Source organism: Taudactylus pleione, unplaced genomic scaffold, assembly GCF_031769625.1.
Source record: "Taudactylus pleione unplaced genomic scaffold, aTauple2 ptg000201l, whole genome shotgun sequence".
In the NCBI taxonomy this organism is placed as follows: Eukaryota; Metazoa; Chordata; class Amphibia; order Anura; family Myobatrachidae; genus Taudactylus; species Taudactylus pleione.
In genome coordinates, this window is record NW_028284603.1 from 14,277,508 (window position 1) to 14,300,412 (window position 22,905).

The 22,905-nt window shown below is 44.8% G+C and overlaps 2 protein-coding genes across 5 annotated transcripts in view; one reads left to right on the forward strand and one right to left on the reverse strand.

The window, feature by feature from the left end:
• Window positions 1–9,936, reverse strand: CRIPT (CXXC repeat containing interactor of PDZ3 domain). Its single transcript, XM_088477266.1, has 5 exons — window positions 9,815–9,936; window positions 6,974–7,039; window positions 5,748–5,802; window positions 2,319–2,422; window positions 1–398 (listed from the first exon to the last, which is right to left on the reverse strand). The coding sequence occupies exons 1-5, from the start codon at window positions 9,828–9,830 to the stop codon at window positions 334–336; spliced, it is 306 nt and encodes a 101-aa protein (XP_088333392.1). The 5' UTR covers window positions 9,831–9,936; the 3' UTR covers window positions 1–333.
• Window positions 9,924–22,905, forward strand: part of PIGF (phosphatidylinositol glycan anchor biosynthesis class F) — a 27,010-nt gene continuing 14,028 nt past the window's right edge. Inside the window, exons 1-4 of one of the 4 annotated variants that reach the window (XM_088477262.1) lie at window positions 9,924–10,006; window positions 17,427–17,494; window positions 20,238–20,472; window positions 21,575–21,666. In XM_088477262.1, coding sequence (XP_088333388.1) covers window positions 20,245–20,472; window positions 21,575–21,666 — 320 coding nt within the window. In that variant the 5' untranslated portion in view covers window positions 9,924–10,006; window positions 17,427–17,494; window positions 20,238–20,244. The other 3 variants (XM_088477261.1, XM_088477264.1, XM_088477263.1) reach the window with 3 other exon arrangements.

Genomic DNA, 22,905 nt, shown 5'->3' on the forward strand with positions numbered 1-22,905 from the left:
TCAGAAATGTACAGTTTATTTTATAAATGAAGATACTGAATGTGCAGAATATTTCCTATAACTCTGTATGACTAATATAACTTACTGGGGAAAAAAAAACCTCGATGTTTACAAAGAAGATCAATAGCAAATTCTTACATAACAAAAACAAAAAAAATTAAGATACAGTATTAATATCTTGAAAACTAAAATAAGAATCAAGTGTAAATAATTGCTCTATTAAGTGTCCAGAAAAAAATATGGTTATCTCAAAAAATGAAGAACAGGGAAAAAAAAAAAATAATAATAATTTACATTCACCAGACAATAAAAATGGCGTAGTCCAGGCCTTGATTACACAGAGGTTTGCTTATAATTCTTGGTGTCCAGGACTTTCTTTCCACACATTGCACAAATCCCTAGAATATAAAAATAAGAAATTAGACTGTAGCCAATATGAAATCAATATAAATTACTTATTTTAAAACAGTTACTACTCTTAACATTTTAGTAGCACAAAATACACAATTATAATCAAATCCTATGTATAATAATGAGTAAAAGGACCCAGTACTCCACACTCACCACCGTGCAATTTGGCACAGCCTATTCATGTAGAGCAAAGGTTCTCAAACTTGGTCCTCAGGACCCCACACAGTTCATGATTTCCAGGTCTCCTCACAGAATCACAAATGAAATAATTAGCACCACCTGTGGATCTTTTAAAATGTGTCAGTGAGTAATGAATACACCTGTGCACCTGTTGGGTGACCTGGAAAACGTGACCTGTGTGGGGTCCTGCGGACAGAGCTTGAGAACCACTGATGTAGAGTATTCAGTTCGTGCTCATAAAACCCTTCCCTTGACCACACGAGAAGATTTCCAGTGCTACAGCTTGATTCATAGTCAAGCAAACTATTTTATTGACAATATTGTGTAGCAGAGTGCTTGTATATCGCCCTGGATTTAGTAAAAGAACTGAAGAATTTCAGGGCTAAGAGGGTATTGAGAAACCAAAGCAACCATCTTGCAGATGGTAAGATATGTGCTCAAAACACATTTATGTTTTCCATTGGTCAGCAGGAGTATGTATTGGCTTGGTCTGTAAATTAGGGTCAACTAAGTTCCTTGTCCCACCATCAGTACCTGAGTGGACCTGGGGAGGAGGCCTCACAATAGGGATATCATTGAGCTATACTCCACTACAGAAAAGCCTTCTATAATGCAGGGACACTATCCCCTACACTGCAGAACACTAAGGAAGTCCAGCTCCCCTCTTTCATATAATGTGGCCCCTTTGTAGTTATTTCCCCATCTTCATAATGACTTCTGTAATGCAGGGATGTTCTTTGGAGATCACACAAGGAGGGGCAAGAGCTTAATTATCTAAATCGCATCCCTGTTTCAGTTAGTCTCTGACTATGGTCCATAAACACCAAAAACAACGGTCACCCAGCGGCTAGATTACCATCAAAGACACAGAAAAACTGCAGGACATTTTCCAGCAACAATATCTCAGCAAATTATCTGGTGAACAAATTAAAAATTACTTTTTGTATTATAAAGTAGTTTTGAAGAAAAAAAATGTTTTCCCGCTTTAAAAATGCCTTGTCCTAAATCCACTCACTTCCCAATAAAAGAACTTTGGCAGGGGCCCCTCCATTGGAACCCCCACCATTTGCTGCATTTAATAGTGTACTGGTAGTCACATATGGCTGGGGCCTATGTCTGCAACTATTTATTATGAGGTATGGGACAATCAGCACGTACTATAAAACACGCAAGAGCCCAAATACCAACCCCCCCCCTGGCTTTCGTCGATGCCAACATCAGCAAGCGTGTATGCACATACCGCTGCAGTTATAGGCTCATACACACATTGTCTAGGGGGTATGAGCCTTTATACTGTAATGTTCCTTTGGTAGGAAGGAGAAAAACAACAGGTTTACAGAAACAAGGAACATTAGATGGCCTAATATACAGTCTGAGAACACCCTCTGCATGAAAAACAAACCTGTATTAATCAAATGAGCACAATGAGGGCTATTTACTAATACTGTTAAATGTGTTAATCTGCACTAACAACTAGCACAGCAATAAGCAATTCACTGTCACCCATCTAAGGCAAGCTAGACAGACAATAAAGCAAACGTATGCACAGCTGAGCAATGTCAGCAAATAACTTTCATTGTCTGTGCAGGAAAGGTCCATAGCTCTGTAACTAGCTTATCAGTCCATTAAGAAACTGGATCTTTACATTGACAAGAGCATGAATTACTTGTCTGATGCCTGCTCACAGAAATGAGCACAAAGTAATCAGTTTTTGTTGCATTACTTACCCTTCTTGTAGGCACATCCCTGGCAATAGTGAGAACCTGGCTGGTGAACGGAACTTTTACAAATACGGCATATTGCAAAACGATTTTTACCATATGGGTCGAACCTGTGACAAGAGTTGGACATCTATGAACTTCGATTAAATGATCAAATATGTTCTCAAACACAGCAGCAGAAAACATAACAAATATTCCAATGGACACATAAGCGTATCATTCAGCCATATCTTGCCTATAGAAGTCATACAGACTACTATAATCTGACCTACCAGAGCATAAATAAGTAACAGAGAAATGCCCAGATAAGCAGTTGATCTTGTCCAGTTCAGACAAGATCTTGTTGTCCATTGTTGCAGACATTATTTGGGGGCTACTTCCATTCTACATGTGCAGAGGACAGGTTTAGAAGGGCAGCACATCAAAGAACTCATCTCATTTTCTGACCTATTTCCTTTACAGTTTTCTCATTTAGGGCTGTGTTTGGATAGCAACAGGAAAAACTATTTTCTAGATAACCTCTAAAAAAGGAAAACAATAATGTAATACTGTCAATTTAAAAATCTAAATGAGATATTATGAAAATATACATATTAAACACTGATAAATGCTTACATGAAAAACAAGTGACTCATTACATATTTCAAAATTAGGGATATATTCAATAACGAGTGTTATTCTTGTTATCACTTGTTACTAATCAACCAACAGTTAGGAGCCGATTGGTTAGAGCACCATTTAAGATTAGTGTAAGCATTTATCAGTGTGTAATGTATATATTTTATTAATTATACCCCCTAACTGTGGAAGTTAAATGCAAATTAGCTAATGAATTATCCAATTTCTGTTAATCCTCCATATACCTGTGGTTCAGCTCCATACTGCATATGCACACAATGTAAATTGAGATCTGGGGAATTTAAAGGCCAAGTCAACAACTTGAACACTTTGTCATGTTCCTAAAACCATTCCTAAACAATTTTTGTAGTGTGGCACATCATCCTGCTGAAAGAGGCCACTGCCATCAGGGAATACTGTTGCAATTAATGGTTGTACTTGGTCTGCAACATTGTTTAAGTAGGTGATACTTGTCAAAGTAACAGCCATATGAATGCCAGTACCCAAGGTTTTCAAGCAAAACATTGCCTAGAGCATCACATTGCCTCTACCGGCTTGCCTTCTTCCCATAGTGCATCCATCTCTTTCCCAGGTAAACAGTACACACGCACCTGGCCGTCCACATGATGTAAAAGAAAATGTGATTCAACAGACCAAGTCACCTTCTTCCATTGCTCCATGGTCCAGTTATGACGCTCACATGCCCATTGTAGACACTTTTAGCTGTGGACATTCCGACCGGTCTGCGGGTACGCATTCCATATGCAACAATTGGAGATGCACTGTTCTGACACCTTTCAATCATAACCAGCATAAACTTTTTCAGTAACTTATGCTAAAGTAGCTCTTCTTTGGGATCGGACCAGATGGGCCTTGGACACCCATGACCCTGAAGTCGGTTAACCAGTTGTCCTTCCTTGGACCACTTTTAGTAGGTACTAACCACTCCATATCGGGTACACTCCACAAGACCTGCCATTTTAAACATGTCTGACCCAGTCGTCTTGCCATCACAATTTGGCTCTTGTCAAAATCGTTAAGCTCCTTACGCTTGCCCATTATTCCTGCTTCCACCACATCGGGGCGATTCAATTGTCTTGGACGTCCCCTGCAGGGCGTCTATAGGATTGGTACCGTATTGATTATAGTATAGGATTGGATCATATAGATGCCCAGCAGGGGGCGCACAAAACATTTTAATTATCCCCATCAAATTCAAGAACTGACTGTTCACTCACTGCTTAATATATTCCTCCCTTAGACAGGTGCCATTGTAACAAGATAATCAATGTTATTAAATATTATATATGAAGGAAGTAAGGAGTACACAACTGGCTCTATTTTATTCTCTGGTTCAGATCAGCACAAAATTCACTTTTATCAGTACAGGGCCAATCACTTATGAATTGACACTATACTATATTGGTTATGTTTTCTACACTAGGATGCACCTTTGTTGTTATTTTTTACAGAACTTTTCAGTAATCATTGTGTGATTATCAATAAGGTGCTGCCACCTTATGCAAGGAGTCATTTATGCATGGGAAGGATATTTATTACAGCTATATTGAAGGACATACCATATTATATCTTGGTGTGTGCACTTTACTTAGGACAGTGGTCTCCAACCTGCAGCTCGCGGTCTTAATTCTGGTAGCTCACCTAGCTGCAGTACTGCCGAGTCAACTAGGAGGAAGTGACCTCTGATGTGTGCTCCCGCGTGGCGTCAATGCCATGGGTGGAGCCACAGCAAAGCACGTCAGGTGATTTCCGCAGCCTCTACAGCAATCACCTGACGTGCTTTCTCGTGGTTCCACCCACAGCGGCTACTCCCGCCCAACCCTGCCAGAAAATCACACAGCAGCCCTGCCTATATCTTTTGCTTCTCTACTGCACGTACCTCCTTGGAGCCAGTGATTAACAGTGAAATGTGCCGGTGTTTGAATTTTATTTATAAACTACAACAATATCACTGTAATAATTAAATGCATTGTTATTCTGTGAAGCATTTTTTCATTTTCATTAAATAACCTTCAATTGTTCGGTTATTAGCCAGATTTTTTTTTTCTACAAATTTAATAGCTCTTCAGGAGGTTTCATTTTTCTAAAGTAGCTCACACCTCAATTAAGATTGGCGACCACTGACCTAGAACAGACTGCGTGCCTCATCCTGCAGTTAACTGAATCTGCTCCAAAGTGTCTCATTAGTTAAAACTTAGAGTATATAAATAAATAAATAATACAATAAATTTATTTCAAGGAAATCTTATGTTGAAAAAAAATGTCCCATTTGTCTATAGTGTGAATTGCCTTCCATGTAGCATTGGGAGTCACTGGGAAGCTACAGATGTAAACAATTGAAATGTGTCTGTATGTATAAATTGTTTCAGTTCCAAAGTAGATTCCATAGAATAAACTATGGTAAATAACAGAAAAGCACAGACACTAATGCTGGGTACACTGGCAGATATATTGTCGATCAATTGATTGGCCAGTATATTGTGTGCCCGTTGGCCAGTCTGTACCAGCGATATGTCTGTGAACGGCGTCGTTCACAGACATATCGCGACGGCTCTGCTGCACAGCCGATGCTCAATATATCTGCAGATATACCGGTCTAACATGCTGTGTGTATTTGGCCAGATGATGGTTGTTCAGTATGTATGAACAACTATCATCTGCAGATATATCGGTCAGGTATGTACTCAGGTTTACAAACAATATACGGATAACAATAAATAAAGTAGCTTTCTACTAGAAACTCTGCACTTTAAGATAATAAAATACAGAATTACAAGTGTCAGTCACTGGACTTACCTGGCCTTCTTTGAAGTCAATGCCTTGTTTTCATTCAGTTTTCGGCCTCCACTTTCTAAATAAAATGCATGACACAGTCACATATAGCAATACAGCAAGTAAAAATAAAGGCAAGAGTTTTTTTTTTTAAACAACGAACAATTAAAATGTTTCATAAAAATAATCATATGGATAGACACAAAATACAAGTCACACACTATATTGTAACAATCATATATTATCTGTAATAATAATTATTAAACATGTTCAATATATCATGGTTTCACAATACTTCTTATTAGACAGAAATATATTCATGTACTGTATGTTTGTGATAAGTATTGACAGACCATGATGGCCATAACATGCCTGAAAAAACCTGTGTGTAAGAAACAAGTTGGTAACAAAAAAACTCTACCATGCTCTCACTCCTTTGCCGCAGGATGACATGTTAGGAGGCAGGGCTTTTGTACTCGAGCAGACAGTGACTGACAGGCTTTATGCGTTGTCCTAGAGATGTAGGAGAAGCTTCAGCTGCCTATAGTGGGGTGTGGGAAGTGACATATTAATTTGAAACAGAGTTGCAGGGGAATGCCAGGGTAACAATGTATTTTACCTTTATGGTTCATATGTGAACATTTCAGTTTTGGGAAAAGATACATTTGTTTTGTTGGGTTAAGGGGGCCGTACTTCTACATGCCGATTCTCTGTTCTGCCTACGCTGATCTGCGATCAAAATCGATGATTGGCGACATCGAAGATTGGTGATTCGGCAACATACAGCATGTTACAAAAAAAACGACTCGCCAATTCTAAACATTTGTGGGTCGGAATCTGCGAATCATGAGTGTTCATGTTGGATTTCACTAATTCCCCAACCCAGGCATCAGCAGAACGGGGATCTGCCCCTATAGCTGCCTGATATATGGGCCCGATAAGGTGTACACAGGACGATAGAAAGGAAACGTCAAATAAGGAATGATGACTGGGAATGGAATTTCTGCATTGCATCTGTGGTGATGTGGGGTGCTGAAGAACAATTTGAAATTTAAGGAATTTAGAATGGTTTTATCATTGTAGACTACAATAGCATGTGTCAAACCACATTCAGGATTAAAAAGAGTTTGACTTCCAGAAACAGTCATTATCCATGGCACTGAAAACAAGGCTTTAGAATATACATTTATATTTTCATTATGTCCTGGAATAGAATAACTTCCCTATGATTCTACTGAAATGCAAAATACCTGTGGTATTCCTGGCACCAGTCTTCCATGTATCCGGAGTAATAACTGTGCCCAACTTCTTCTCACCTGTCATTAAATAATCAATAATCATTAATAATCAAAATGTCACATCTTAGTTTCAATGGCAACACATCTAAATTGCAATTACACTTACAGTATATGTAAAATAGCAAAAGTTCACTGACTTTTATAGGATTTTACACCTCCACATGACTACATTTATTGGGTTACTTACAACCTATGTAAACTTATAGTATGTGCATTACTTTCCCTTTATGACTTACTTCTATGCTTCTCAGGCACGTTTTATATGCTCGGTAGTTACTTTTTCTTTGACAAAGCTCAAACATCTCAATATCCGGTTATCACACACTTGTATTCCTCAAAAAAGGTACAAATAATCAAATTCCTAGATATGAGGATTACTTCATAGCCACTGAGTTGCTATACCCATTATAGATTTAGCTTACCATAAAACCATAATCACAACTACTGGGTTAAAACAACAAAACGAAAAAAATAACTAAGTTCTCACAATCGTCAGATCAAATTAAGGGGAAATGTATTAAGCTTTCTGAAGAGTTAAAGTGGAGACGTTCCCATAGTAACTAATTATCTTCTACCTAACATTTTACAGAATGTACTTTAGTGTTCCCGCTAGGCTGCTTAAGCAGTGCGCCACGTCCTACCCGAATTTAAACGGGCAAATTGCGCCCTGCCCTTTTAGCGCGTCCTGATAAAACAGCCTGCCCTGTGCCTTCCCCATCCGCGGGCCGCAGTGTGATGATATGGGTGCGCGTCACAATGACACGCCCCTCCTCGGCCGGCCATGTCCCCTTTTCGGCAGCAAGCACACCTTTGATACGCACATAGACTCCCTGTCTGCCCCCTTAGCGCTATGCCCTGCCCACAGTCTAGCGGGAACACTAAGCTGATTGGTTGCGATCGGCAATTTCACCAGTCTTTAGATGGTTTGGTACATTTGTCCATCAGTTCTATTACATATGTCTTAGAATGACAAGACACCCAGATAGTAGTTGCAAAATGTATCTTGTGTGACATGTACTATGCAGGGTGCTTAGTTCCACGAGGCTGTGTTTTTCCTGTCAGGTGACAAGACAGGATATATAGAGAATGATTCTAAATGTAAAGGGCAGGGATACACTAGCGTCCTTTACAACACAGCGGTTCCTGCCTCAGAAACAGACACAACATGGGCTTCTATAGTATGCCCACAGTATAGTAGAGAGTTTCCCAAACACTGTCCTCAAGGCACCCTAACAGTTCAGGTTTTTAAGGATATCAATATTTGTGCACATATGGTTTAAATCAAACTGACTGGGGTACTAATTAAATCAGCTGTGCTTATGCATGGATATCTTTAAACCCTGGACTGATAGGGTGCCTTGAGGACTGAGTATGGGAACCACTGTACTAAATAAACAATAGCTTGAATCTGATTGCTATGGGCAACACCTCCCCATGTTCTCTTTAGAAGGTTAGAGAAATCCCCCCCCCCTTTTAATGTGATGAAACAAGATAGTTATAGTCATAAAGAAACAAACAAACACTCCCATCTGACTATCAACATTTTAAAATAAATTCCAGGGCTACATTGGTTCTGAGATGTCTCATGACCAGAATCTCTATAATAATATGCTTCTGAAGTTGGTTTTAAGATAAGGCATTTGTTTAGATATAGAGGTTCTCTGATTCAATATGAACTTACATTGAGGAAAGAGAACAAAAATATAAATAGTAGGGACCTACATTCAATACACAGAATAGGGATTATTCCATATTGGTTAAAAAGGGACAAAGCTTGTTACAGTGACACAAATGACTCATCTCCACCTTCTAGAACTCAGTATATTGAGCAGTACAGATATATGTACTAGCTGGATGGTTTTTTTTATATCATACATAAATGTTGGAACCATTAATAATAATATTATTTATTAACAGTTTCTTATATAGCACAGCATATTCCGTTGCGCTTTACAATTGGAACATTAACAGAACAAAACTGGGTAGTAACAAACAGATATATAGGTAGGAAGGCCCTGCACGCAAGCTTACAATCTATAGGGAAATAGGCATTGATACACAAGGATAGGTGCTATATATTGCATTTTGGTCCAGCCAGAATGCACAGTTTCTTGGTTGGCTGCATGATCCAGTCACACAGGAATATCGACCAAATATCATGAGGATGTGAGAGAAAGACGATGTGTGAGATTGTGTGTGGACTGTAAAAGGGGATGTAATTAGATATGGAAGCTATGAAGGTTATGTGGTAGGTTCTGGAATCTGATAAGCTTGCCTGAAGAAGTGAGTTTTCAGGGAACGCTTGAAGGATTGGAGACTAGAAGAAAGTCTTATTGTGCGAGGTAGGTTATTCCATAGAGTGGGGGCAGTGCGAAGAAAGTCCTGTAACCGTGAATGGGAGCAAGTAATGCATGGGGATGAGAGACGCAGATTTTGTGCTGAGCGGAGAGGTCGGGTTGGGAGATGTTTTGAGAGGAGTGAAGAGAAGCATGTTGGTGTGGTTTGGTTAATAGCCTTATGTGTAATTGAAAGTATTTTGTATTGAATACGGTAGAAAACCGGCAACCAATGATATGGATAATGCCATCATGATATAATGAATGAGAGACACACTTCTAGGTTATGGCTGTAAATGTCAGCACAGGGCCTAGAGATAAACATTACTGTCTACATATCCTGTAATCAGGTGTGGGGGAGAGGGAGATTTCAGCAACCTATGACTCTCTAGCTGCTGAAGAACTACAGGTCCCAGCATTTCCAGGCCGTCTGGCTATTGGATAGGGGTGTACTCACACTTGTCACACACCATTCTCGCTCAGTGTGCGGTCACCGCTACTGCCAGCTGAGGCTGAGCAGGGGGCTGGAGCAGGACTGTAAACAAGAAGCGCTTCCTATAACGTCACTTCCGCCCTCCCTCTGACCCGCTGCATGTCACGTGCACCCCGGACGTGGCATTGATTGGCTGCTGCAGGCGGCGCCGCTCAGGTACAGGTGAGGGAGGGCGGTGGTGACCGGACAGGTGAGGTGTCGCTGTGGTTACCGGGTGTCCCGCTCCCGGTCAGCTCTCCTTACTCGCAGTGACAGTGTTCTGTGCTGGCCTGGGCAGGTGCGCTGCACCGGGACCTGGACATGATGTGTGTACCGGGAAGCGCCAGGGGGAGCTGCCGCCTAATACTATATACCATACTGTTACCTGGGGGAAACTTTATACAATGATTGGGGAGCAGACATTACATCTATTCTATGTGACTCAGATATGCTCTGCAGCAGCAAACCTGCTCGGGCAACTTACTTAGCTAGCTCCTATGAATTGTAATGTTTATAACTATAAGCAGCATGGCTGTAAATGCTGTCTATAACCTTACTGTAATGTAATGCAGCGTGGCTGTGTACACTGTCTATAACCTTACTGTAATGCAACGTGGCTGTGTACACTGTCTATAACTATACTGTAATGCAGTATGGCTGTGTACACTGTCTATAACTATACTGTAATGCAGTATGGCTGTGTACGCTGTCTATAACTATACTGTAATGTAATGCAACGTGGCTGTGTACGCTGTCTATAACTATAATGTAATGCAACATGGCTGTGTACGCTGTCTATAATTAATGTAATGCAACATGGCTGTGTACGCTGTCTATAACTATACTGTAATGCAGCATGGCTGTGTATGCTGTCTATAACTATACTGTAATGCAGTATGGCTGTGTACGCTGTCTATAACTATACTGTAATGCAGCATGGCTGTGTACGCTGCCTATAACTATACTGTAATGCAGCATGGCTGTATATGCTGCCTATAACTATACTGTAATGTAGAGTGGCTGTGTACGCTGCCTATAACTATACTGTAATGCAACGTGGCTGTGTACGCTGTCTATAACTATACTGTAATGCAGCGTGGCTGTGTACGCTGCCTATAACTATACTGTAATGCAGCTTGGCTGTGTACGCTGTCTATAACTATAATGTAATGCAGTGTGGCTGTGTACGCTGTCTATAACTATACTGTAATGCAGTATGGCTGTGTGCGCTGTCTATAACTATACTGTAATGCAGCGTGGCTGTGTACGCTGTCTATACTGTAATGTAGCATGACTGTCTGTAACTGTTCAGGGTCTTCCACTGGATGGATTTGGACAACCTCACATAATGAAACTTAATAACTTGAAGATTTAAACCCGGGCAACACCGGTTACTTCAGCTAGTGCAGGGCTTGACAAATCTTTCTAAAACCTAGGAGCCAGGATGAAAGTGTAGGAGCCAAACCCCCCCCTTCCCCCGGGACAGCATTGCTGAGCATCTACGCCCCAGGCAACCAACCTCCATGGCCACACCACTAACTGGGTACCCCAGGTAAACCACCCTCCCATAGCCACATTACTGAGAAGCTAACCCCCTTCTCCAGGCAACCAACCCCCAGAAAGACAACCCCTCCGCAGCCAAAAAACCCCGGGCAAGCAAAGTCACCACCGGCAGTGGCCGAACTAGAGAGTGGTGGGCCCAGATGAAAGAATATGCCTTGGGCACTCCTATGCAGTGCCCCCAGTAGTAGGGCCCCCAGCAGTAGTCCCCCCCCCTATGCAGTGCCCCCAGTAGTAGTCCCCCCCCCTATGCAGTGCCCCCAGTAGTAGTCCCCCCCCCTATGCAGTGCCACCAGTAGTAGTCCCCCCCTATGCAGTGCCCCCAGTATTAGTCCCCCCCCTCTATGCAGTGCCCCCAGTATTAGTCCCCCCCTCTATGCAGTGCCCCCAGTAGAAGACCCCCCCTATGCAGTGCCCCCAGTAGAAGTCCCCCCCTATGCAGTGCCCCCAGTAGAAGTCCCCCCCCTATGCAGTGCCCCCAGTAGAAGTCCCCCCCTATGCAGTGCCCCCAGTAGAAGTCCCCCCCCTATGCAGTGCCCCCAGTAGAAGTCCCCCCCTATGCAGTGCCCCCAGTAGAAGTCCCCCCCTATGCAGTGCCCCCAGTAGAAGTCCCCCCCTATGCAGTGCCCCCAGTAGAAGTCCCCCCCTATGCAGTGCCCCCAGTAGAAGTCCCCCCCCTATGCAGTGCCCCCAGTAGAAGTCCCCCCCCTATGCAGTGCCCCCAGTAGAAGTCCCCCCCCTATGCAGTGCCCCCAGTAGAAGTCCCCCCCTATGCAGTGCCCCCAGTAGAAGTCCCCCCCCTATGCAGTGCCCCCAGTAGAAGTCCCCCCCCTATGCAGTGCCCCCAGTAGAAGTCCCCCCCCTATGCAGTGCCCCCAGTAGAAGTCCCCCCCCTATGCAGTGCCCCCAGTAGAAGTCCCCCCCTATGCAGTGCCCCCAGTAGAAGTCCCCCCCTATGCAGTGCCCCCAGTAGAAGTCCCCCCCTATGCAGTGCCCCCAGTAGAAGTCCCCCCCTATGCAGTGCCCCCAGTAGAAGTCCCCCCCTATGCAGTGCCCCCAGTAGAAGTCCCCCCCCTATGCAGTGCCCCCAGTAGAAGTCCCCCCCCTATGCAGTGCCCCCAGTAGAAGTCCCCCCCCTATGCAGTGCCCCCAGTAGAAGTCCCCCCCCTATGCAGTGCCCCCAGTAGAAGTCCCCCCCCTATGCAGTGCCCCCAGTAGAAGTCCCCCCCCTATGCAGTGCCCCCAGTAGAAGTCCCCCCCCTATGCAGTGCCCCCAGTAGAAGTCCCCCCCCTATGCAGTGCCCCCAGTAGAAGTCCCCCCCCTATGCAGTGCCCCCAGTAGAAGTCCCCCCCCTATGCAGTGCCCCCAGTAGAAGTCCCCCCCCTATGCAGTGCCCCCAGTAGAAGTCCCCCCCTATGCAGTGCCCCCAGTAGAAGTCCCCCCCTATGCAGTGCCCCCAGTAGAAGTCCCCCCCCTATGCAGTGCCCCCAGTAGAAGTCCCCCCCCATGCAATGCCCCCAGTAGTAGTCCCCCCTGTACAGTGCCCCCAGTAGTAGTCCCCCCTCTGCATTGCCTTTAGTAGTGCCCCCCTGGACAGTGCCCCAGTAGCGGCCACTCCCTTATGCATTGCCCCCAGTAGCTGTCCCCCCCTATGCAGTGCCCCCAGTAGAAGTCCCCCCCTATGCAGTGCCCCCAGTAGAAGTCCCCCCCCTATGCAGTGCCCCCAGTAGAAGTCCCCCCCCTATGCAGTGCCCCCAGTAGAAGTCCCCCCCCTATGCAGTGCCCCCAGTAGAAGTCCCCCCCCTATGCAGTGCCCCCAGTAGAAGTCCCCCCCCTATGCAGTGCCCCCAGTAGAAGTCCCCCCCCTATGCAGTGCCCCCAGTAGAAGTCCCCCCCTATGCAGTGCCCCCAGTAGAAGTCCCCCCCTATGCAGTGCCCCCAGTAGAAGTCCCCCCCTATGCAGTGCCCCCAGTAGAAGTCCCCCCCTATGCAGTGCCCCCAGTAGAAGTCCCCCCCATGCAGTGCCCCCAGTAGAAGTCCCCCCCTATGCAGTGCCCCCAGTAGAAGTCCCCCCCCTATGCAGTGCCCCCAGTAGAAGTCCCCCCCTATGCAGTGCCCCCAGTAGTAGTCCCCCCCATGCAATGCCCCCAGTAGTAGTGCCCCCAGTAGTAGTCCCCCCCATGCAATGCCCCCAGTAGTAATGCCCCCCTATGCATTGCCCCTAGTAGCGGCCCCTCCCTGTATAGTGCCCCAGTAATGCTCCACCCCCCTATACAGTGTCTCCAGTAGCGGCCACCCCCACCTATGCAGTGCCCCCACAGTAGAGGCCCCCCAAACTATGCAGTGTCCCCCAGTAGCTGCCACCCCCCCATGCAGTGCCCCTTAAAAAAAAAACCAAAAACCCCACAATTTACCTGATCCCCGCTCCTGCCGACGACCGCCGCTGTCCGCTCCTCCAGGCCCGCTCTGCCCTATGGGAAAGATGTCATGACGTCTCTCCCATCACCTATATGCCTTGGGCACTCCTTGCAGTGCCCCCAGTAGTAGTCCCCCCTATGCAGTGCCCCCAGTAGTAGCCCCCCCTATGCAGTGCCCCCAGTAGTAGTCCCCCCCCCTATGCAGTGCCCCCAGTAGTAGTCCCCCCCCCCTATGCAGTGCCCCCAGTAGTAGTCCCCCCCCCTATGCAGTGCCCCCAGTAGTAGTCCCCCCCTATGCAGTGCCCCCAGTAGTAGTCCCCCCCTATGCAGTGCCCCCAGTAGTAGTCCCCCCCTATGCAGTGCCCCCAGTAGTAGTCCCCCCCTATGCAGTGCCCCCAGTAGTAGTCCCCCCCCCTATGCAGTGCCCTCAGTAGTAGTCCCCCCCCTATGCAGTGCCCTCAGTAGTAGTCCCCCCCCCTATGCAGTGCCCTCAGTAGTAGTCCCCCCCCTATGCAGTGCCCTCAGTAGTAGACCCCCCCTATGCAGTGCCCCCAGTAGTAGTCCCCCCCCCCTATGCAGTGCCCCCAGTAGTAGTCCCCCCCCCCTATGCAGTGCCCCCAGTAGTAGTCCCCCCCTATGCAGTGCCCCCAGTAGTAGTCCCCCCCCCCTATGCAGTGCCCCCAGTAGAAGTCCCCCCCCTATGCAGTGCCCCCAGTAGAAGTCCCCCCCCCTATGCAGTGCCCCCAGTAGAAGTCCCCCCCCTATGCAGTGCCCCCAGTAGAAGTCCCCCCCCCTATGCAGTGCCCCCAGTAGAAGTCCCCCCCCTATGCAGTGCCCCCAGTAGAAGTCCCCCCCTATGCAGTGCCCCCAGTAGAAGTCCCCCCCTATGCAGTGCCCCCAGTAGAAGTCCCCCCCCTATGCAGTGCCCCCAGTAGAAGTCCCCCCCCTATGCAGTGCCCCCAGTAGAAGTCCCCCCCCTATGCAGTGCCCCCAGTAGAAGTCCCCCCCCTATGCAGTGCCCCCAGTAGAAGTCCCCCCCATGCAGTGCCCCCAGTAGAAGTCCCCCCCCCCTATGCAGTGCCCCCAGTAGAAGTCCCCCCCCCCTATGCAGTGCCCCCAGTAGAAGTCCCCCCCCCTATGCAGTGCCCCCAGTAGAAGTCCCCCCCCCTATGCAGTGCCCCCAGTAGAAGTCCCCCCCCTATGCAGTGCCCCCAGTAGAAGTCCCCCCCCTATGCAGTGCCCCCAGTAGAAGTCCCCCCCCCTATGCAGTGCCCCCAGTAGAAGTCCCCCCCCTATGCAGTGCCCCCAGTAGAAGTCCCCCCCCCTATGCAGTGCCCCCAGTAGAAGTCCCCCTCCCCCTATGCAGTGCCCCCAGTAGAAGTCCCCCTCCCCCTATGCAGTGCCCCCAGTAGAAGTCCCCCCCCCCTATGCAGTGCCCCCAGTAGCGGCCACTCCCCTATGCAGTGCCCCCAGAAGTGGTCCCCCCTATGCATTGCCCCCAGTAGCTGTCCCCCCTCTGCAGTGACCCCAGTAGTAGACCCCCCTATGCATTGCCTCTAGTAGCGGCCCCACCCTGTATAGTGCCCCAGTAGTACTCCACCCCCCCATACAGTGTCTCCAGTAGCGGCCACCCCCACCTATGCAGTGCCCCAACAGTAGAGGCGTCCCAAACTATGCAGTGTCCCCAGTAGCTGCCACTCCCCCCCTATGCAGTGCCCCTTAAAAAAAAACAACACAATTTACCTGATCCCTGCTCCTGCTGACGACCGCCGCTGTCCACTCCTCCAGGCCCGCTCTGCCCTATGGGAGAGATGTCATGACGTCTCTCCCATCACCTGTTGCGGGGTGAGCCGGACGGCAGAGCTATTGAGTGAGCTTCAGCCGGCTCACTCCGTGGACGACGCAGCAGCCAATGAGGGTCTGTCTGACTCTCATCTGCTGCTATAACAAACATACAGCCGCCGCTGGCGGCTGTGTGTTTGTTACTCTGCAGTGTGGACCGCACTCACGGTCTGCACTACAGGGCCCGGGGGTTGCTGAAAATCTGGTCGCCAGGCAGCCAAATCTGGTCACCATGGCGACCTGGCCCCAGGTTTTGTTAAGCCCTGAGCTAGTGTGTGTGTGTGTATATATATATATATATATATATATATATATATATATATATATATATTTGTAAAAACAAGTGGACGGCACTCAGGGATTTAAACAAATGCAAAAATATTTGTATTTAGCATAAATAAGGATGTTACATCTTGGGGTAAGTTATTTTGCATTTGTCTAAATTGCTGAGTGTTATCCATTGGTTATCTCTCGTGTGTGTGTGTGTTTGTGCGTGTATATATATCATACACATAATACACACTCTCTGAAGCCACTTTAGTAGGTACGTCTTTCTAGTACTTAATAGAACCGTCCCTAACTTGCTAGCATGCTCCCAGATTTTAAAGTTTGGTTTCTGGAAATTTGTAGCTCAGAAAATGCCCCTTCTTATTATATCTATACTAGCATATTGGATCCAGCATTTGCCAGGTCAAGGGTTCTCTCCCCTTCCCCTACACTTACCCTGGCTACACCATCTTTTGGACAATCCCTGACTTCTGACCTTGACGCGTCTCGACCCCTTACTATGATTGGGCTGTCCCTTCACTCCGTTCCGCACACTGGGATCCGTTGACAGAGGTGCTTTCTGATTTCCATTGCACATGACTGAGATTGGACTTACCATAGCAGATTATTGTATGGATACTGAATGCAAAGATCGCTAGCTATCCATTTCTATTGTCAATGCAAAATGTATATGTACTGAAGAGGAACAAACTACAAAAATATGAAAGCATGTTGTAATGGTGGTTTTTGTACACTAATGTCCTCCTTTGATAGCTCCATGTGTGAATTGTATAAAAGCACCTGCGATACAGCGTAGTATCCCTGTAAACTATAATACTTATGTGGTTGTATTGGATATGACGTACAAATTCAGCATATCAAACAGGATAATCTGTCTGGTGCCAGAGAACAGATGTCCCTGTATCCTAGATGTGTGTGATGTGACTGCAGCAAATCTCCTGCAAAAAACAGTTCAATGTCTGCATTTCAGGGGATTTATTTTTCAAGATGAGATCTGATCAATTTTCCAGAAAAGGACAGATGCAGGAATGGAACTGGAGTTCTGGTTCTGTTTGGCTAAATCAATGGACCCAATTCACAATCTGCACCTAAACCTGCCTGCCCAATCATCCCTTCATACTAATTATTTCCAACACACCTTTGCTGCTTCATTCTGAAACCTGACCCCTTGAAGCTGAGCAGTGACACAGGAAATGGTTGTACCATCCAGTAACACACAGACTGGTCCAAGCTATAAGCTTGTGCGTCTGACCTGTAGTGAGTTGAAAACCAAACTCTTTTGAAGAATGTTCTTGCTGCAACAGTTTACATTGTGTGTACTTGAGCTGCCGGCCTTATGTTCATTTGCATTCGTGTATATTCTTTAAATAGGCTACTGCAGGAAGTGTAGTGCATATCACAGCTTACAGAATATTGTATTGAAGCAGTGAAAAAAATTTCGGTAGGATATCGTTTTTTTTTTAATGTGTAATTATTCTATTTTTCCTAGATGTAACCTGCTAAAAATAATCCATACGTGGCAACCTGTCCAAAGCGATTGAATGCTTTCCTTGTACTGTGAGTAATTACAAGTTGCTGATCATTTATGGCTTTGGTGCAACTAAATGTTTCCTACCAATGTTCTGCTAACCGCTGCATTGGTCCAACAAACAGATTGTCAGACCAGCTAAAAGTGACTATTGGCTGTCAGGATTAAGTATTTTATGCTTAATCTTCTATTGGGTCAGTTGTTTATAGCTCAATATAAGGGGTGTGTTCTGCGCTATTCTCAGAAACAGTAAGGGAAGGGGAAGGGTAATTCTCTAATGGTGTAATCATAGGCTGCCACAGACCACTGCGATCCCTGTCCTGATCACAGAAAATAGCAAAGTAGGTTATGGGTTTGGTCTTACTAGGCACACATGGGGTGTAAACTTTATATATGTGGATTAAGATAAGAAATGAGTGTGAAAAAAACAATGTTTCAAATTTAAATTAGTATATAGTATTAGTTAGAAAATGTCTGCAGGTCATAAATATGTTGATAATAAAACAACAGGATATGAGTGCATATGTGCAGTAAAATTGAAATTGAACTGAATAAAATACTGTGAGCAAAAATAAACAGAATATACAAATTAAATTGAAATAACACGCAATATTCACATAAAAGTAGTCTGCGCATATACGTAAATGAATAGCAAGTCAGCTGAGTATTCTTTATATAATTAGCATAGTCCAGTTCCATATATAGGCCCGTATTCAATTTGAAGCGAAAAGCCGTTTTCGCGTGTTTTTGGCGAAAACATTTAGCCGACGACGTCATTTTCGCCGATTTTGATTTTATCCGTATTCAATTTGAAAGACTTTTCGCCTAAGCGGAATGTCAATGCAATGTAATAGGCGAAAAAAATTCGCCTGTGAATAGCAGATGGAAAAAAGTGCAGAATTGGGGTTCTGGGGTTCAACGTTGCGGGAACCCCCCGTGCAGCCTTCAGACAGTCCCCCAAAGGTAAACTGTGTAAAAAAAAAAAACACTTAAGGACACCCTGAAAAATCACTTTGAATTTTGGGGGCGAAAAAAAAAATGTTGGACAAAGATAAAAAATAGCGAACTTGACTCTGGGGGGTCCCCAAGTATGCCCCAGGTGTTTTTTTTTATCATTGCAGGTGCTTGCGGCAGGTGGATTTTTCACGATTTTTTTAAACTTCACTTTAGCAACTTTAAAATATTCTGGCCCCCATTTTCAAGTACCCAAAATTTGCTGGGATAAGTTATTTTCTACAAAAAAACACCAGAATACTATTCTGCACCACTTATACAAAAACGCTATTTAGCAGCTATTGAGCCCGTTTTAAAAACACCAAATACCTTCAGCAAGCAAAATCGGGGGGTACCATAGTGAACCCCCATGTCAGAGCATCTTTTGGGGGGTATCAGGCTGATTTCCCCAAATCTGACAGGACTCTCCGCTTGTTTAAGTTTCGCTGGGTGCCGTTTTCACGTCCTTTGAAATTGAATACAGCGAAAAGCAGGCACGTGCAGAAAGTGTTTTTTCCAAAAAGACGCGATGTAGGCGGAAAGTTCGGCAGGCGTAAAGTCCGGGACTTTTCGCCTCAAATTGAATACAGGCCTTAACAGCACAAGCCGCCCGTGCCTCCGGCACTCACCCCCGCCAAGGAAACAGAAACAGAGACTGTGCACGGAGGACGGAACGCTGCCCGAACATCGTCGGAGGAGAAAGCCCAAGCTAGTAACACACACCGCTCCAGGACTGATGACAGTTCACGGAGGACGTAGCCCTGGCTGAACATCACTGCAGGGGGAAGATAAGGCGGTTAACCCCCACAAGTCCAGGACAAGCCTGCAGATACCTATGAACGGGTTAAGGTAGGAGGTGCGCGCACGGTTTAGTGTGGCCATATATTTTACTCTTTGCTTTTTTTCTCCACTACTTGCATTCCGTTAACACAGAAGTCTCTCTATATGGAACTGGACTATGCTTATTATATAAAGAATAGTAAGCTGACTTGCTATTCATTTACCTATATTTGCAGACTACTTTTATGTGAATATTGCGTGTTATTTCAATTTAATTTGTATATTCTGTTTATTTTTATTCACAGTATTTTATTCAGTTAAATTTCAATTTTACTGCACATATGCACTCATATCCCGTTGTTTTATTATCAACATATTTATGACCTGCAGACATTTTCTGAAATCACAGAAAACACCTCAGCGCTAATGAGCCAGTAATTCAAATATCAGTGCAGCAGTATTAAAGAGGTGATTGCCAACCTCACAAGCATAAGCAATAGAAGAAAAAAATTGCGCTGTGATATTTAGGTTGAGACATGGGAATGACACATCAATATATAAAAAAGTTTAATACTTTAAAATAATAACAAAAACACAATAATAAACACAAATGCAAACACAATATAGTGGATGTGAAATAAATAATCAGCACTGCTAAATTAGCTCATAAGAAATGTAACAGGCAGGTAATTAACAAGCATGCAGATTTAGGGAGTTGATCAGGCTCCAAAATCTAAAAACACACTCTCCTATATTAATGGCTAAGCCATCTACCTGTATAGATCATTACAGTGATCATTATTTTAGGCTTTCAGCCTATACAGAGTTGCAGCTAATATAAAAACTCTTTACAACACAAATTCTTTCGTGGTATGGAAACTTTCTATATGTAGATAATTGTGGAATATTTGCAAAGCCTTACATCTTTCTCACTAGGGCAGGAAGGCCCAGTTCCAAAATGTCAGTTCTAGTCATACTCTTTATTTTTGTGGTTTTAAGGGACATCATGGATGAAATAGAGCTAAGGCGGCTGTCGGTTGGACAAGTCCTGTGTGTGCTGGCGGTTTTATTCTCGTTGTGTGTCCCACCACTCCTCCTAGATGACTTCTCACTTCTGGGAACGCACCTCACGTGGATGGGAATCTGCTCCACCTGTGTCCTCGCTGTTAATATTTTATTATTACTTACACTGAAACCAAATCCTTCAAACAAAAGAAGCTCCTTTGCAAATAAGGTAAAAATCTGTTTGTTCTAGAAATCTGTCTAATCGGGGAGAATGCCATTGTTTTTTGCATACCAGGAAGTAATTTGCGCTTGACAGTTATTCACAAGTTTAGCCGACGGGTACGAGTGCCACGTACGCCCATTACTTATTGCCCTTGTCGCGCAGAAATAAGGTCCAGGTTAGAGCGCCCATACAACCGACATTTTACAGATTTCTGCTTGCCACCTCAGGAGGGTGCGAGCAGAAATGTGGGTGCCCGTCGGAAGAAACAATTGAATAGCTCCCGATGGGCTGGATAGAGAAATGAGCTGTGAACCTGACTAGGTGGACTTGGTGTCTACAAAATGCACTAAATTACCTGTACTTGAGGTCTTCATGAGTTTGTGTGATGTCTTTTTACACTTCTTATATGTCATATCAAGTTATCTTTTTTACACTTCTTATATGTCAGACGGTTACTTTTTATTTAAGTTTGTACCTGTAGTCTCTCCCTTCTTGCCAAAAACAGTAAATTGTGAATTGCATTCTAGACCATTCAAAATTTGTCATATGGATCTACTAATAAAAAGTACTTTATGGAGAATGTAAAATCTAGGAGCCAAATGTAATAGGGTGAGAGTTTAGAAAATGTGAGAGTTTAGCATTAAAACTCTCACACTAATACATTGATCAAGTTGTATTTTCAAAACCGGAAACACCTGGATGAAAGTTTTTAAATCTTGAGTTTTTTTATTCTGAAAAACATATAAGTTTGCATGTTCTGTAACGTTACTACATTGGCTGAGTTTAAATATGTGAGCGTTTTCTCTCACATTTTCTAAACTCTCACCCTATTACATTTGGCCCTAGATTTCATTTGGGACATAATAGGGCCAGTTCTGTGCAGCCGAGTGATAGATGGTGGTAAACCAATGCTATTTGTGTAGCTGGCATGTATGGTTGTCTGTTATCCATTCAGTATCTTGACACACATCCTAGCTGAGCTTTCCTCCTGCTAGATTTCGTTACCGAGTGAGTCTCCTGCTCCCATTTACTTCTGTCTAACTTATGTAATGCTACAAGTTCATGTAAGAAAAGTGACTTTGTGTATATATAATTATTTGTTTTGTAGGTCAGTAAGCTGTACAGATCCTGTAAATATTTCTTGGTTTCCTGCCTGCTGTTTCATGGGATTATAGTTCTGTATGGCGCTCCTCTTGTAGAGTGAGTATTTTTAAGAAAGGTCCTCATTTAAACAAATCTGGTTATTTACTGGTTGTCTTTGTATCTGTGAGTGTGATTAGTGATCAACTTTTGTTACATTAAAGGCGGGTAGGATATTTATTCTTTGTGATATCATTATAATCAGTGTGTGCATGTTCAGATCAGTGTCAGGTTTAGCTTTTAGCTGTTTTTAAGGGGTTGGGTATGAAATCCCGGCCATTCAATAGCTGCCTGGATGAAATGCCGACGCCGGAAGCCCGACAGAAGAGAATTCCGCCGGAGCATGTAAGTACCCTAACCCTACCATTCTCACCCTCCCTAGCACTTCCTTAGGGGTGCCTAACCCTAAAACTCCCGGGATGGTGCCTACCCCAAAGTCCCCTGCGGGGGTGCTTAAACCTAACCCTCCGCACCCTTAACCTAACCCTCCAGGGGGTGGCGGGTGCCTAACCCTAACCTCCCCCCAATGGCGCCTAACCCCCTTTCCCCTACCCTAACCCTCCTGGGGGGTGCCTAAACCTATCCCCCCGCGGCTAAGTGCTAAAGAAGGCTGGACTTCGATCAGTTAGGCATTCCAGCATCGGGATTAAGATGAGATAGGTGTCGTCCTTTTTTGCCGACGACGTTCTTCTAACTCTAATTTCTCCCCATACGTCTCTACCGAAACTCTTTCAAGTTTTGTCTTAATACGGCTCACTCTCTGGCTACAAGATCAACCTTTCCAAAACTGAATCTCTCGCACTCAATATCACCCATGGCCTTGGATCTCCTGCGTCACAATTATAACTCCTCTAAAATTAAATATCTAGGAGTCTATATAACAAGCAGATATGACACCCTATTCTCTGCAGACTTTCCCCCTCTGCTCAAAACAATGAAACTGGACCTCCTCCGATGGCGTGATCTAATTACTTCCTGGTTAGGTAGGATAGTGGCAGTTAAGATGAACCTCGTGCCTAGACTACTCTACCTCTTCCAGACCCTCCCTGTTGCTGTTCCAAATTCGACTTTATTGCAATTACATAGGTGGTTTGTTCAATTTGTATGGAAATCCAAGCCTCCCCCTATCAGTTTTCTCACTTCGTCGCCCCACTACCAATGGGGGCAACGGATTTCCTGATGCTAACCTTTATTATGCTACCCATTTAAGTCAGGCAATAGCCTGGTTTGCTTCCAAGGTACCTAGGTGGGTAGAAGTCAAAGCCAATTTGTGCGATATCCCTTTTATATCCGCTATTG

Bases quoted from the DNA above. Each gene is read 5' to 3' on its own strand.
- CRIPT (XM_088477266.1), bottom strand. The intron at 5,803-6,973 runs GTATTTTGCATT...CATTTTATTTAG, and splicing joins TGGTGCCAGGAATACCACAG to AAAGTGGAGGCCGAAAACTG. The intron at 399-2,318 runs GTAAGTAATGCA...TTTATATTCTAG, and splicing joins GGGATGTGCCTACAAGAAGG to GGATTTGTGCAATGTGTGGA.